The 16993-nt window shown below is 37.0% G+C and overlaps 1 protein-coding gene across 5 annotated transcripts in view; it reads left to right on the top strand.

Annotated features, from left to right (window-relative positions):
- Positions 1-212: 212 nt before the first annotated feature.
- LOC103711322 (probable amino-acid acetyltransferase NAGS1, chloroplastic) overlaps positions 213-16993 on the top strand; it is a 28100-nt gene continuing 11319 nt past the window's right edge. For 3 of the 5 annotated variants that reach the window (XM_008797426.4, XM_008797428.4, XM_026806320.2), the window contains exons 1-8: positions 213-749; positions 3046-3133; positions 4978-5186; positions 6273-6424; positions 13312-13735; positions 14363-14460; positions 15953-16064; positions 16270-16429. In XM_008797426.4, the coding sequence (XP_008795648.2) occupies positions 390-749; positions 3046-3133; positions 4978-5186; positions 6273-6424; positions 13312-13735; positions 14363-14460; positions 15953-16064; positions 16270-16429 (1603 nt within the window). In that variant the 5' untranslated portion in view covers positions 213-389. Of the gene's footprint in view, positions 750-3045; positions 3134-4977; positions 5187-6272; positions 6425-13311; positions 13736-14362; positions 14461-15952; positions 16065-16269; positions 16450-16993 lie in introns of all 5 variants that reach the window. The other 2 variants (XR_604746.4, XM_008797427.4) reach the window with 1 other exon arrangement.

Below are 16993 nucleotides of genomic sequence, written 5' to 3'. Positions count from 1 at the left end.
GTTGAAGCTATGCTTTCGACCACTTCAATTCTCATCCTTCCCTTTTTTTTTTTCCCCCTCTTTAGCCCACTTTTTCTTTCAAAGAAAACCGGAAAAGTTCCTTAAATTTTGTGTTTCTTGACAAGAATGGGGCCCACCAACACTACAACCGTTTGAGTCTTTTGACGCACAACCTCACGCGTCGCTTCGGCATAATTTGACACGATGCCGGTGATATTCCCTCCTCGCCCCCTCTTCCACTTCACCCGCCAAAGACACTGAAACTCCATCCCTTTCTCACTTCGCCGCGTCTCTCCCAACTCTCTTCTCTTGTCTTCTTCTTCTCCACACCCATTCTCTAGGGTTTTACACCGCTCGCCCGGATCCCTTCGCAAAACTCTCCTCCGACCATGGCTGCTTCGTGCTCGAGACCGTGGATCTCGGCGTGGTTCGCCGCGACAGCCTCGAATCCGGGGCGGATTCCTCGGTCCCCGGTCGTCCGGATGCGTTGTCTTGGGCCGGATGGTGGTTTTCTTGGAAGGAGGGCTGGTACTTCCGTCTGTTGTAGTGCTGATCGGCACGCCGGGAATGGCCGCGTGGCCGCCGCCAGCGGCGGTGGAGGTGGTGGCGGGAGTGAGAATGAGAACGAGAAGTTTGTGAGGTGGTTTCGGCAAGCTTGGCCGTATATAAGGGCACACAGGGGGAGCACTTTCGTGGTGGTGATCTCAGGGGAGATCGTGGCGAGCCCTTACTTGGATAGTGTTCTCCAGGTATCTCGTGTTCTCAAGTTTCGAAGTTTTGCTCTGTTTTACTGGATTTGAGTTTTTTTTCTGTTTTTTAATTAAAAAAATCAGAGTTATAGGATGGAGAAATCATGGGGTTGCTTGGAAGGGAGTCTTTTGAAGAATTTTGAACAAAAGGATGCCGGTCTAGTTAAGTAGATGAGAAGACGAACTATAGGAGAAAGGAAATGATTTAAAGTTGGAAACTTTTGTTTTACATCGTAAAAACGTAAGTTTTAAGAACTCACCTCTTTAATGGAATATCGTGTTTTGGAATTTCAAGCTGGCACAATAATCTAATTGCCTCTCCAATCATTTGTTTTCTGATCGAATACTTAAAAGTCCAGTATGCTGTTCTTGTACAGCTTGTCAGCTGAGTCAAGTACCTGATTGATAGAACGAAGTTACATCTAACATATTTCAGGTTTGCAGTCTGATTGCCTTATCTTGGAAGTATGTCCTACATGCCTAATTAGTAATTAAAATGTTTTTTCGTGTTAAGAAAAAAGAAAAAAATTCTGTACGTTTGTTTTCTTCTACCGACTTACTTTACCGTTTCTAATAAAATATTTTTGACAATCTGATTTGATTATGAACATTTCTTTGCAGCTCATACTACAATTTTATTTTGTCCTTATGTTCTTGCTTTTATGTCCATATGAGATGGTTTTGTCATCGATATTTTGCACTGGAGTTATATAATGTTACATTGGCTGGTGTCTTGGTGATGGCTCGTGCTTCCTGCAGGGATAGCACTGTAAAAGAGGTTCTGTTACGTACAATTTTAAATAAGGAAAGCATTCTTTTTTTCTTCTTTCCTGTGCTTTTCTGTTATCTTGCCCTCCGTGATTTATCATGGTATGAGGCTACTATTTCAGTGTCATTCTAGTTTTTTTCTGTTGATTAAAATCTAAAACTAAATTCATCTTTTAAGTCTCGTTTTCTCTGTTGATTAATTAATGCTCCTCCTCCTCCTCCTCCTCCTCTCTCTCTCTCTCTCTCTCTCTCTCTCTCTCTCTCTCTCTCTCTTCTGTAGTGTTCACCTGTTTACTCTAAAATGTTGATAGATATGAGGTTGCATTAGGCATCTATACCTTTTATTTTTCTCACCCGTTGCCAAGCACAACGTGGGCTAGACACGAGAACTGGTCTTATTACGCATTAACGCTTTGTGGTATCTTCACAATATGCCTGCATTTATGTTATGCATGAGATTGTTTGAAATTGGCCATTTGGATCCTTAATATATTCCTTACAGATGCATAAAATTTTGTCTGTTGAGCCTTGCCTTCTTCCTTACTTAACTAGATTCTTTCCAATGGGAATCTTTAAGCCTTTACCCTATCTTCATTGGCTTATTCTGCATAACATAAGTTTTCCTTCTTGTCTTCCAAGTTCCATGGCGGGCTTCTTTCCTGCCCTGCCAACTTGATGAAGAATTGAACACTGACTAAACAGAGCATTGACAGTAGGTGTATAGATGATTGCAAAAGGTTCTCCAACTGTTTGGTCAATACTTTGATGCATTAGCCTAAGCCCATGTAAATTGGAAAAAAGCTTGAAGTGAACATATAGTTGCATCTTTATCTATATTTGTAAGAACAAATAGAAGTGTGCATGAAAATATGCCGTAGGCCATGTTTCCCTTTTTCTCCTTTTAATGTGAGTGTATATTAAAAACTTTAACTTTTAAAAGGTTCTTGTAATTTAGCAGGGTTTCACATTTCTTTACTAGCTAATGGGAGACTGACCTCAATATTCTCATCTACATCCAGATCTCTTGTCTTTGATATTATTTAATTGACATGTTAAATGCTTGTGAAGTATGTATGCTGTGTCACAATGAGAAAAGCACATTCTCTGCTTGCAACATATGTTAGAGAACACTCGTATGAAATATAAGTTATTTTGGCATTTATGACATATGTTAGAGAATGCCCTTTTTTGCTATCATGGCTTAACATGGTCAGTTTGCTCCAAGTGAAATGGGCTTTCATTGTATACTTTATGCCACACTATCATTATTTCTATTTGTGCCACCTGCACATTTTTCTTTTATTCCACATTTCATATAGGTTTCCTTTAGTCATCTTCCAAGTGCGAAACCTTTTATCCTAATTTGTGCTCCTTAAAACAAATATGGTGAGCATGTATGCTAATGCTGTTCGGACCAGAATTGATTTACACTATATTCTAAGGTACATTTAGCGTAATATTATTGTAAATCCAGAAAGTGGTTGCTTAATGTATTTTGTTCGTCAACATCACATGATCCATCATGCAGGATATTTCACTCCTTCATGGTCTAGGGATCAAATTTGTCCTGGTTCCTGGGACCCATGTCCATATTGATAAGCTCTTGGAAGAGAAAGGTGAGTTAATCTAGTGCAATTTGCAACTGCATGAGCTTTTGACTTTTGATTGCTATAATTCTAGATACATGCATAAACTTGTGTTTGCTGTTCTCACTAAGAATTGGTTAGCAGTGGCTACCTTTTTTCAACTATCATGTTTCAATGTGTTTTGATTCTTGTCACTTTGATGACTATGATTTTATTTTCTTTTCTAATTCCCTCTGTAAAGAAGTTTTCCTCCTAATTAATGATTGAACTTGGGTGACCGTGCTATTGGAATGGAACAGCAATTAGTTCCTGTGGAAACAGGGTTTTGTCCCATGTGAATCTCATAATTCATATAGCATCTGAAAGGAGGTACTCATTCTGAGAAAGGATAACTGCAGGGATCAGTCCAGATTCCGACGCCGATGATAACTTAGACTGGTGATGCCAACTGATAATTTAGAGTGATAATGCCATATGATAATTTAAAGTGTTAGTTTAGAGTTGTAATGACTTGTTGGATGCTAAGTTGCTAACCCACTCAATTGATGTGCATTTGAATAGTGTAACTAACCTAGCAACCATGAAAAAGATCAATTTTAGTCGAATGTCAATTTAATATGGTTACTTATTTTTATTCTTCAATTTTAATTAATAATGATGACAGACAAGTAGCTTTTCACATTTTGTTTATTTAATGATTGGAAAAAATATATTCCCTGACTTGTGCAGGTCTTGTATTTTGGAAAAGCTTGATCATGAGTTTGATATTAATTGTTTTAGACTGAATATGGAAGAATGAATTGTGTGATGAAGCAAATTCACCAGCTGTTATACGGCATCTCTCTCTTCTCTTGTAAAGTGCCAGTTTGAATAAGAAATGTCTATTCCCCTTTCCACAAAAACTCCAGCAATAAGAAAGTGTGACAAACATGTTTCAAAGGCTTGTGTATGTAATCTCAAACACGATGCTTTGTTCTAATCTCGTTTCTTGTGTTGCACTATTCGGTTAGACATACATTAGGATTTTAGAGGCCACTAAACCTTAAAATATATGATTCATGGTCGTTTCAACAAGACATGTCTTCTAGAAGTACCGCACGCCAGAAAGTTGTAATTCAACCAAGTTATCTGACAAGTGTACAGTGGGATTCAAACAAGTTATCTGAGTACAAAAGTATTTTATTTGTAACAAGGACATGAAGATCAAATTTTGTTTTTATTAATTATAAATTTTCTTTGACAGTTCATGTTTTGTTTTCTTGAAGCAATGGTTAGAGCATTTTAAAATTTTCAAGCCACTGCGACCTTTCTTTGTTGGTTGCGGCATTCCCAACTAATAGTATTTCATGATGAATTGAATAGTGTTGGTTAAATGTGATGCTATATTCCATGAGTCTATCCCTCTTATCATTACCTAGCTTGTGTATTAGTGTGCTATGTTTCTCTTTTGTCCATTAATTCCTCTTTTGAAAGTATAGTAATTTCTCTACCATTTTGGCTTTGATGGTTACCCCATCTTTCTTTGCAAAAAATCTACTCTTTTGGCTAATGCACTTTGGCAATCAATTCATCAATTCTTCATTAATACTTAAGCATCAAAAGTCGATGACCACCCGGACATCATTAATTCAAAGTCATATGCTTTTTCAGAGTGCACAAAAGTTCACTTAATTACAAAGCTGTCTTATGCGGACTCGGTTCTTTGAAGAAAAGTTGAGCAGTCTGTGTTTTCAAATAATTCTGGTTGGCAACCTGTCTGCATGTTGTTAGTTTAGATGTTATTTAAGTGCATGCTTCTTACTCATCTTACATTTAGTCATGCTATTTCGAAGCAGATGAGATGCTTATATGTGCTTTTAGATGTCTTCTTTCAGGAAGTAAGGGCAAATACATAGGTCGATATAGAATTACGGATTCTGATTCATTAGAGGCTGCGATGGAAGCTGGTGGGAGGATTCGACTCACAGTAGAAGCAAAGCTCTCTCCTGGTCCCCCTATCCTGAATCTTCGCCGACATGGCGATAATAGTCGTTGGCATGAACTTGGTGTTAATGTTGCAAGTGGCAACTTCCTTGCAGCTAAGGTGAGTCTTGCATGTCTTGTGCACAATGATTTGTGGTTGCTGGTCTTATCATTCTTTTCCAATAAAATGGTATCACTCAAGGAATATGTTTAAAAGATGAGCAAAAGTTTAGGAGAAAACCGTTCTATGGATGACAATCTATTTGACCAATAAGTATATTCTCTATGTGCCCTTCTCTGGGTTAGCCAGCACCATTTCCTTATTTTCCTATAAAAGATGCACAACCTGGAGAAACCATCTTTTATGTGTAACAGTCTTTAATAACTGACATCATAATATCCTCTTTAGCAACTTAAAATTAGAACTAATGCTGGATAACAACTCTATTTGTCTCATACTTAGAGAGACAGGGCCCCGATACTCTCTTTGTTGTACTCAAGGAGAAAAATTGGTCCCACTTGTACTACTATTCTGAGTCAGGGAAAGAAATAGAACCTACCTTTAAGACTCTTAGATTATCTTCTATGTTAGAGATGAAGAGAGTTGAGCTCTCTTGACTTGTCTTTGTTAGGATAAAGAGAAACCAATGACATTTGGTAGTAGTCATGTCTATGCCGAAGAGACATTCTTGAGGATAAGATGAAGAATGGAAAATATTCTATAGAAATTATTAAGTTGAGAAAGGCTCAGGGAAGAGGACGAAACTTATTTAATGTTTTACCATGTCTACTTGTGTATTACAATAAGCCCTTGTGGTGTAATGATTTATTTCCTCTATTCTGTTTGGTCTCCACTATTATACCACCTTAACATGAGGAGTTCTTTTGCTTGTCTATCTTTTTTTCCCTTGTTTTTTAAAGAATCTTATTGATGCTTCAGAGAAAGAAAAAAAATGAAAAGGTTCCAATTCTCATATTACCAATGGTTTTAGAATGTTCTGACATATATTGGACTGTGGGCAAGGCAAATTTTTGAAGTTCTGTTTCTCAAAAAATGCTCTTTTCCTGAATGGTCGCTATCATATTCATAGAGATTATAAGCAAATGCACCGGTCTGGGTGCTTTTAAAATTAAAAATTTAAAGTTTTGCAATCTTATTTCCTTCACTAGTTCAGGTAGGTAACTCCTTTTCCTTCTCTTTTGGCAGAGAAGAGGCGTTGTAGATGGTGTTGATTTCGGATCAACTGGTGAAGTTAAAAAAATATATGTTTCTCGTATACAAGAAAGGCTTGATAAAGAGTGTATAGTTATAGTAAGCAATCTGGGCTATTCCAGTTCAGGAGAAGTTCTAAATTGCAAGTATGCTTACTAGCTTCTATGAATGGATTTATAAATTATCCCAGTTCTTTCTGATTATGGATGTAGCATTGCTTTTCCGTTTTAAAATATGTCTTGCAAAGTATAATTTAGCAAGAACTTAGTCTATGGTTCATGCAATTTGCATCATCAACTATTGAAATGTTATACTTCTATCTGATATGAACGCATTACTTTTATTGATATTCACATATTAAGGATGACACATGGTGATATGAATCTTTTGTCAATACAAGAGGACATATGATATTAAAGATGCAAAGGGTCTGTGCAAAGACTACAAACCCAAGAACTCCACAATAGTGGAAGGCTAGGAGTGGAAGTGATGGTACTTACTACTTAGGATGTTTAGTAGCATCCATCCTTCTCTAACTGGATCATGGTCAATGTGCTTAATGGTCACTAGTGGAACTCAAAAAGTAATACATGTTGATGTTGTTAGTGCTAGTCTGACATAGCCTTTCCTTAGAAATTATTTTTTTTATATCAAAATAATGTTATTTCAATATTAAAGTTGCATCTACTAACATTTTGCATTTTGGATATACCTATTATGTATTATGTAACATGCAACAATCAGATGAATATATTGCTATTTATGTGTTCTATTTTTTGTAGTTTTAGACAAATGCTTTATAAATGCTCTCACTTCTCAAATCTTTATTGATCTTCACTTTGACCCTAAACCCAATTTTGCTCCTCTGACTTAAATCATATCCTGCCTTAAGCACCCAAGGTTGTGCATACATCTTTTAAGAATGATGAAATTATAAAAACTTTTGTGAAGAGAATAATCTTCATGATTTTTTTGTTATTTACTCATCACTAATGTTAAGATGGTTGGTAAGGATAACAGCTTATTTCTTTTGACTTTTCCTCCTCGACCTTGTAAGCTAGTTGCTATTTTGCTTCGTCGGTAAAATTTCTCTCTTCTCTCGAATAGGATGAGGAAGAAACATATCGTGGAGCCTCTTCACAAGGATGTAAGAGGGAAATCAGACAGGTTGAAGATTGGTGTCGGAGGGATTAGATAAAAATAGATAGCTATTCAATTGATGAGCAAGAAAACAGTAAAGTGCTTTGATTGCAAGAAGGCTGTATATGGAATTGCCATGAATTGCGAGAATGTCATTTGGTGAAGCAAGCAGTGTTATCAAAATCTCTATAATAAAGATTAAGATGGGTACATGCTTTCAGTTTCTTTCAGCATGAGGTTCATTTTTGATGCTTATATAATTTGATGGGACAAGCAAAACCTTGTCTAAAAATATAATTGTATGAGTTGCAGTTGTATATATCCCTGATTATTCCTATCCACAGGCTACCTAGAACATTCCAGTCTTTAACCCTCGAAAATTTTCCTTTTGAAAGCTAGATATTAGTTGAGGGTGCTTTTGGCAGAAAATTTTATATCTCAAAAGATGCACAGACTGCTGAAATTGGTCTAGGTAATTAGGAGACCTGTTTGCAATTTCTTTCAATTAGATCTGCCAGCTTAAGATTGGCCAAGGGTTTTTTTTGATGATTATCACATTCTTACAGGTACTTACATCCATGTTAACAACCTTAGCACTCTTGGAAATGTGTGGATGTACTCCCTGCAAAAGCTTAGTCCCGCAACATATGTCCAACATATCAATACCTTATAACAAGGTCCGCCGAATCGGTACCAGGACCCATACTAGTCGGCGTCCGGTATGGCTCGGTACCGTACCGAACCGGTATAGATAGGGCGTGCCGGTTCTGCACCAGCACGCCATTTTTGTTTGGAGTTTTTAAGAATATTTAATTGATAATCACTCTTTTAAACTTTTTTAATGATTTTAAGGCTAATTTAATTTTTTTGATATTTTTTTGATTTTTTTTATGTTTCTATGATCTCGGTCTAACCTAGATGATGTATCTTATTGTTTTAAAATGATACAAATCATAAATGATTAGTGAGATATTGTATTCTACAATGAACAATATAAAATATCCTCAAATCAAGTAGTGACATAAAAATTAAAAAAATAATACAATCAATTACATATATTTAAAGTATAACATACATATCAATATCTAAAATCGGGTCGAGTGATAATGCTCATCCCATAAGAAACATGTGTCGGATTATAAGCACTCTCGGATCTCTCGCTGAAGCTCTGGTTGATAATACGACTTTGGAGGGATCCATCCGAATATATCGGTAGCAAAATCTAACTCATAAGATACTCTAGGCTGCGTAAAATAGTAGCCATCGGAAGATGCCTCAAACGCACCATATCCATATTCGCATCCGTATGGGTCATAAGCTGCCTGTGACTGCGGATAATAGGATCTAGTATACGACTCGGGACCCGATACGTCTATGGATTCTACTTTATGTGCGAGGTCATTTGCAGCTGCATCGTGTCTTGCTCTTGAATGACATCAAGAAGGTCGTCTCCTATATGCAATCATATTCTCGCAGGCTCTACCTAATCAGCACCGTAGTTCCGATCTTGTGTAGCATGCGTAAATTGGGACTCACCGGTGAATTGAAGACCACTTTGCGACTGTCTTATAAACGGTGGTCTCATGTCCTCCACTTTCTTCCTAGCCAGCAGATCCATAACCACCAGAACTGCTGCTCCTAGTCTCTGAATTTGAGTGAACTAACTCTTTGACACTCTCCATTAGGATTGTAGGAGCTTTTTGTCTTTTTTTTTTGTTGTGCTGGGCAGCTACTTTCTTACCCTTCGTGCCCCTCTCCCTAGCTATGCTGGGAGGATGTATGTCATCCTCTTGACCGAGTCAACTGGATAGCGTAGTGACCTCGTCTAAGCATCTCTCGATTATATCTCTAAGAGGATGTCTCGGACAAGGAGTAATGTGGTGATTTCTCCTCTGTGGCTGTGGCTGTGGCCAATCAGCTAGAAGGATGCGTGAAATATTGCTCTCAGTCCATTGCCCTGCATCGACCCTAGGCTCTCTGGCTACGAAACTGGCCGATTGTGGAGGCGATCTTTGCTCGTCAAGTTTGGATCCTGCTGCTGGACCACAAGCCATCCGACCATAGGATTATCTTCATCATCTATGAAAGCACTATAGAGTGGATCTGTGTACTTGAGCTCTACTTTCTTTTGAATGCACTTCAGTTTCAACCTCAGATTGTAGTGAACATATACAAGGTTGTTGAGGCGTTTTTGTGTTAAACGGTTCCTTTGCTTACTGTGGATGAGGGCGAAGGTGGACTAGTTGCGCTCACAGCCACTCGAGGAGATCATTTAGGAGACAATCTGGATAACTAGCTGCTTAAGATTTTTTGTGGACAACTCAAAATGAATCCACCATTCAGCTGCAAAAATATTAAAGAAAATTATTTATAATATGGTATCATATTAGTAACCATCTAATGCTAGGTAAATGTCCTCCTGATGTGTAACATACTTGAATTCATAGTTTTCTTACTTACAACAACTATCGAGACTCCAAAGCTGCCGCTATCCTTTTTAAATATCCTTTGGTCTGTGAAAAAGAACCGTGTTGTACTATGTTAATAATAGAAGATACTAGTTAACTTACACATGTCACTTAAGTTAACTTATCTCTTTTAGACATAGGGCCACAACTTCTGGATATGGCTTTATCTTGTAAATCACATTTCACAGAGCGGCCAGAAGTTTATCATCCATATCGATTTAAGGTATGTTGTACTAAAACTGAGGGGTCAGGTAGTATATTGCACATAAAGTTCGTATTGTCTTAGTCAAATTGTACAAGTATAGAAGCAGTCTAATTTTCAATGTTTTTACTTACCTGCTAGATACAAGTCCATACCCATCTAGTAGTCCCACCGCCGTTCAATGATGTCGATGGACTCATGGGCGTATGTCGGATCTGTCATATGATCTGAGTCTTTGCCTTCTCCATCATGTGATATAGGAAGCTCATCTGGGGTACCTCTTATTGTCCATGGCCCGAAGCACTTCATACAATGGTCTGATAGCCTTCACTATCGTAGTGGCCCACTGTCAGATTGTCTGCCTCATCACCAAATCCTCGACGCTGCTCCCTTCAATATCGGCTCTCGCATATCTACTATCCTGCCACTCGGTACTGACAAACATCTGATATAGGGCTGCGTTCTTCTCAAGAAGGGTATTAAGTGCAACGTAGTTGGTAGCAAACCGTATGACTTATGATCTCAAGATCTCTCCTTGCATACCTCCTCATCAGTGAAAGGACCCATGTATAGTTATAAATATACCTGATGATGGTTTGAGTTGTCTCTACTGTCTGCTGCACCCTACAAATCTTCGCAATGTCCATTAGCATGAAGTCGATGTAATGTGCAGCATATTGGGTCCAGAAAATATATGGTTGCTGCTCCATCAAGATCTCTCCGGCGGTCTTATATTGTGGCCCATTATTAGTGATAACCTGCACGATATTCTCCTCCTACATGATTAATCACATCCTCCATAAGTTTGAGAATGTACGCAGCATCGTGCACCTGATCAGAAGCATTAACCGACTTGTGGAAGAAAGTCTTCGTATCACAATATGTCAGAAAGTTGATGATGCTCTACCTGGTAGGACCGATCCAACCATTACACATCACAGTAAGTCCATATGTGGCCCACTTGCTATTTGTAGGAAGCAATCCATTTCTCTAGCTCTTTTTTATTACTGTCGAGAAGCTCACCATAGATATCCTTCGGGCTTGAAATATCTACACCAGGACCGGTAACCTATATGGCAGACCTATAGTACGTATTGTCTGTCACATTCGTTGGGATGTGGCTGAAGTGGAACTAATATCTAATAGCTCGCCACATATCTTTCTTCTTATCCTTCTTCAGCATTGAGTTAATCCTCTACTGCTTCAAATCTCAGCTAAAGAAGGCATGTGGATCTAAATCATGGATTGCTGCTTCTGGTAGAATCTCTTTGGATGACTTCTTTTTGCTACCAAAAGTTCTCAGCATAGATGCAATCCAGCCACCACCTCTGTTGACGGCCTCCCTGACTGAGGTTCTTCTAAACTCTGGATCTGCCTTGCTGCTCGCAGAACCAGAGCCCGACTTGTAGTACAAGGGTTCAAATCGAGCCCTATGCCTGACCACCTCATCTTGCTATCACTGATCATCCAGGCTTGCTTGCAAGGCAATCTAGATCTGTGCTTCCTCATCATCTGGAGTGGACGCCTCCTCTAACTTCCTGAAGTAATAGGTAGGTGGCTTTGTCGCTCGGCGGTCCACCTCCACCTTCTTCTTGGCAACCATCTCCTTTGCTACTCTAAAATCAGCGAAGTGCTTCTTCATCAGCCGCTGAACCTCCTGTAGGCTTTCCAGCATATAGATACGTCGGAGGAACCACCAGCTAAGTGATGCTTCAACCTAGTTACCCCTTCTTCCTTGTACTCTATGTTGCACCAGTTGTATTTCCAATGATGCCGACCGGAGAGCATTTGCCCGTTATCCCAGCCAATGTCACGTTCTTGCTTCTTTTTTTCCTGATAGCTCGATTTTTGCAGATTTATTAAGTACGTCAGTTTATCAATTATTTAAAAATAGCAAAATTTTGTTGTGATGAAGATAATTTTTTTACTTCAGAAAATACACCTGATTTATCTAATACATAATACTAATTTTTTATATATTTATTTATTTAGTTATATATTTTTAATTTTTTTAATTTAAAAATATGTTTAAATTTCATAAATTCACAAAAATATGATTTTTAGCTCAAAAATTACTTCTGAATTATGTAATACATACTGCTATTTTTTATAATTTTTAAAATTATTTATATATTTTTTAATTATTTTATGAATTTAAAAATAATTTTTAAATACTAATATTTTAAAAAATAATTTTAGCTCAGATACATGTGAAACCCAATCATGGATGCTACATATATTTTTTTAGGCTCTTGGGCATGCATCAAAGGTTACTTATTTTTCATTTTTTTTTAAAGTTAGACTTGGACCGTTATGCACATGATCGCATCTAAACCTGAATGAATGGAGAGTAGGTTGCATGCCCCTAAATACGTTTATGATTTTACATTTTTTTTAAAAAAATATTTATTTTTATTTTTTTAATCCAAAATTATATTTTTAATTTTTAAAAAATTTTATAATCTAAGAATTAAAAATTTTACGTCATCGTGTAGATCGTTCATAGATTTACAACATATAATAAAATCAAGCCCAAATCGAAAATTTTGGCATGATCTCTCCTTATTTTGTAATTTTCGAGCTATTTTTTCAAACACCAAAAAAAAGGAGGAATGAGATAGGGGAGAGGAAGCACATCTTATTTAGGCTTGAATCTTCCTTCTAAACTGCTGAATCGGCGAGTTTTTTGAGTTGTTGGGAAGCGGAAGCGGCGGAAATCTCTCCGCCGCTTTCATTTGCTGTTGGAAAGGCCTTCTTAGGCTTTCCCAACTTCAATTAAAGCATCAGACAAGTCCACAATGAGGGGCTTGGTTCGGAACCGGGTTGACTCAGTGCGAACCCAGTTTGCACCGAGTTTTAATTGAACCGGCCCGTTCGGACCCTATCCGGCCAGTTCGGGATCGATTCTGGCCGGTTCGGGGCCGGAATTGAAAATAATAAGCAAACCAACCCGGTTTTGCACCAGGTCGGCTCGGCATTGCCCGAACCAAGCGGTTCGGCCTGGTTCGGTAGACCCTGCCTTATAATGTATATATATACTCATGTATTTTACTCCTTGAATCTGCATTTTCTGTAGTTGGCTGCCCCAATTACAGATTAAAACCTTCTAAAATGTTCTCTTTTGCTTCACCATTTCTTATACTTTTTCACTTTTTCTCAGATTTTTGACAAACCCTTTTTTGTAATCATCAAGGACTCACTTTTATTTGTTGGAATTTTGCAGCACTTATGAAGTTGCTACTGCTTGTGCATTAGCTATCAATGCAGATAAACTGATCTGCATAACAGACGGTCAAATTCTTGATGAACAGGGACAAGTCATTCGTTTTTTGTCTCTCCAAGATGCGGATATGTTGATTAGAGAGCGGGCTAAGCAAAGTGAAATAGCTGCAAATTATGTCAAGGCTATAGGTGAAGATGATATGCATTGTACATGCTATCTTGATTTAAAAGAAGCCAACAAACCTCCTTGGAATTGGAAAGGTTACAGAGAAAAGTGTAATGCAACTTTTCAAAATGGTGTCGGGTTTGACAACGGGAATGGCTTATGGTCTGGTGAGCAGGGATTTGCTATTGGAGGTGAAGAGCAATTGAACAGATCAAATGGTTACCTTTCAGAACTGGCTGCTGCAGCATATGTATGCAGAGTAAGTTTGCATCCATGATTACATGTGACATGGCTTTGGCTTAATAATTTCTATATACGTTTTTCCCTTTCCTTATATGTTTTGTGTTTTTTTGCTTTTTCCTTGATTTTAGGCTTCTATAGAAGTCAACATTAGATGAGCTGATATATGATGATATCACCCTAAGATATCAGCACGTATATAACATATTTGTTGTGTGGAAAACCCCTTTATTTGCTCCTTCGCGATGAGAGCTTCAGTCTCATGAGAAGCTTTTTCATGTATCTGTTTTCTTATATCAATCATCACATAGCTGCTGTTGTTTTATGATAGAATCTTGGATAAGCAAACATTTTCTATTGACAAGTGAAGCCATGATAATATGAGTTAGTGGAGATTCACCATGATTGGTTTGCAAACTTTGAAATGATAGGTTGGATGCAGCCACCTGCATGTGTTAGGATTTTCAACTTGGACCACCTCAATTGGAGGAGCTATTTTTCTTGTGAGGACTAAAGCTAGGATTTTACTATCTTCTCATTGGAGAGTTGCTTCAAAATGTGTCTACAGAGTCAGAATGCATCATTATTCATTTGTCCATGCAATCTACTTATCATTATAAGAAACTGATTTTCTTTTACTGGTCAGGGTGGAGCTCAAAGAGTTCATATTGTAGATGGTACTCTCAGTGGAGCCTTGCTGCTAGAATTATTTACAAGAGATGGAGTGGGGACAATGGTGGCTAGGTATGTAGTGATCTTGCCAAATGTCACTTATTTTCTTTATCAAGGAATGCTATTCCTGATATTTAAATATGTTTCTACATGGTTTGATGCTTGATGTGCAGAATTTTGCTTCACTTTTTCTGGCATTCATTATCTTAATGCCCATTTAGCAAATGAAGCATATTCATCCTATTAATTATTGATGAGACTTGAGAGGGTTAATTATTCTCAAGACCATACTAGCTCACTCTTTTGAAATATTATATAGTCACTGCTTCAAGAATCTAAGTCTCCATTAGGTTTTTGTCTTAGGCATAGTTATAAAACATGGATCGGACCATTCAGTTCCTGACTGGAAAATCAGTGAATCAAACCCCTGGCCAGTCTAATCTTTGAATAGGACCTTTTTTGCAAGGACTACCGATCGGTCCAAACCAGGTTTCAAAACACATCAAAAAACAAGTAGTTGATATGAGGATTCAAACAGGTCATTTGAGATTAAAATGCCAACCGCTCAACCATCAAGATACCATTAATATCTGTTTTATTTTGCTACTTCCAAAATTGTATGTTAGGCATATTCGAAGCACATTATCATATTTTAGGAATCAATTCTTTCATATAACTTTTCCTCTTTCATATAAAATCGCATATAGATAAATTTATTTTGTTCTTTCTAAATGTTTTCAAAAGATTTCTATTTAAAATAATAAAGATACCAATAAATTCTACAAATCTTTCCATTAAAATAATTCTTTTGCTCTTTGATACAAAACCAAAAACATAAATATATTTTTTTATTCTTTTGGATATTTTAAAAATTTTACTAAAATCATCAATTGGTTCTAAATATTTTATATATTACATATATATAATCATTTAAAAAAAAAATAGTGGATGACTCGTGATTACTATTTATGCTGTAATTAAAGAATATATAAATGTAGACCCGTGTGATGTAAAGGATAGTATTTAATGTAGAAGATTTATTGCTAATTATTTATATTTTCTAATGTTATATCTAATTTTTTAAATAATTTTATTTTTTAAAAAAATATTTTCAAATTATAATCATGTTCTATTGATTGACCCAGTGGTCAGACCACAGACCCTTGATGTGGAACCTTGACCGGATCAGTCTCTGGTCCATTTTTTACAACTATGATTCTAGGCTTATTTGTGTGCATGAGTTAATCCTCTACCATACTGTATACTTACATAAGTCTAAAGTGTTATATTTCTCAGTGGATGGATCTACCAATGTGATTGTGCGCCATCTTCTGAAAGCTTAGAATTGATTTCTCATGTTTGTTCATTATGTTTGGTTTTCGAATCTGCAATATATTAGGTTTTGATGGACTGGTAGCTTGTGCTTGTAAAGTAGGCTTAAAGTGCTAATTATCTCCTAATGAGTACTTTCTCTGCAAAACTAAATACACCTAATTCTTGGAGAATTTAAATCCATTGGAGAACATAAAGTCTTATTTTTTATTCCTCTCACCATATATTTCAGTAATGTGTATGAGGGAACGCGGAATGCTAGATTGGCAGACTTTCCTGGCATAAGAAGACTTATACAACCTTTAGAAGTATCTGGTGCGCTGGTTCGGAGAACTGATGAAGAGGTTCACACTGTGTCATCTTCTTTTGTTTAAACTTCATTTGACCGTTTGCTTAAATCTAGATATGTTTTTCATTTCCTCTATTCCTGGCACTCAAATTGTAATAAAAGAAAGTTACGGCATCTAAATGTTGCTTTCTTGGGCTAGTGTCATACTTGTTAAGCAGAAATACCTTTTTCTAATGCTCTTACATGATCTTTGTGCTCAGCTTCTTAAACAATTGGATTCATTTATAGTTGTGGAGAGAGATGGTTCAATCATTGCTTGTGCTGCACTTTTTCCCTTCTTTGACGAGAAATGTGGAGAGATTGCTGCAATTGTTGTATCCCCTGAGTGCCGTGGGCATGGGCAAGGGGACAAATTGCTCGGTATGCTTAACTGAAAAAATGTAAATTACTTTTTCTTTTCTCTTTTTCCCAATGAGTACATTTTTTCAATGTATTTGATATTGTCTATACATGCATTCACTTATTCAATCATCATTGTTTTGTGATTGCGTTGCAATTAAAATTTAATATTAACTTGCCAATTAGTTGAATCTGAATTTTTTTCATCACTAATTAACTTCTGAAAATTGTAGCCAAAATAAGGAAGAATTAGTTATAGATATTCATCCACTTTCATGTTAGGTGATCCTACATCTATCTACACTTGTTATACCCTACCCTCAGATTAAATCTAGATTCTAGACCATCATTATAACTTTCTATGAGCTACCAACGCCATTTTTATCTTTTATTCATTCTGAACTGTTGTACCTTTTTGAATAAAATTTTTATATGTTGTTGGGTTTATTTGATCATAGTCCTAACCCTAATCCTTGTCCCATCAATCTCTAGTTGGCACAGACAATTTACTGGCCATGCAGGATGAGTTCAATGCTCTACTTCGCAGTCCAGCCCAAGAGAGAGACCCAAGTCCTAATTGCTAAT

This window comes from Phoenix dactylifera, unplaced genomic scaffold, assembly GCF_009389715.1.
Source record: "Phoenix dactylifera cultivar Barhee BC4 unplaced genomic scaffold, palm_55x_up_171113_PBpolish2nd_filt_p 000184F, whole genome shotgun sequence".
Lineage (NCBI taxonomy): Eukaryota > Viridiplantae > Streptophyta > Magnoliopsida > Arecales > Arecaceae > Phoenix > Phoenix dactylifera.
Note: the sequence above shows the minus strand (reverse complement) of the source record. Positions and strands in the feature narration are given on the sequence as shown.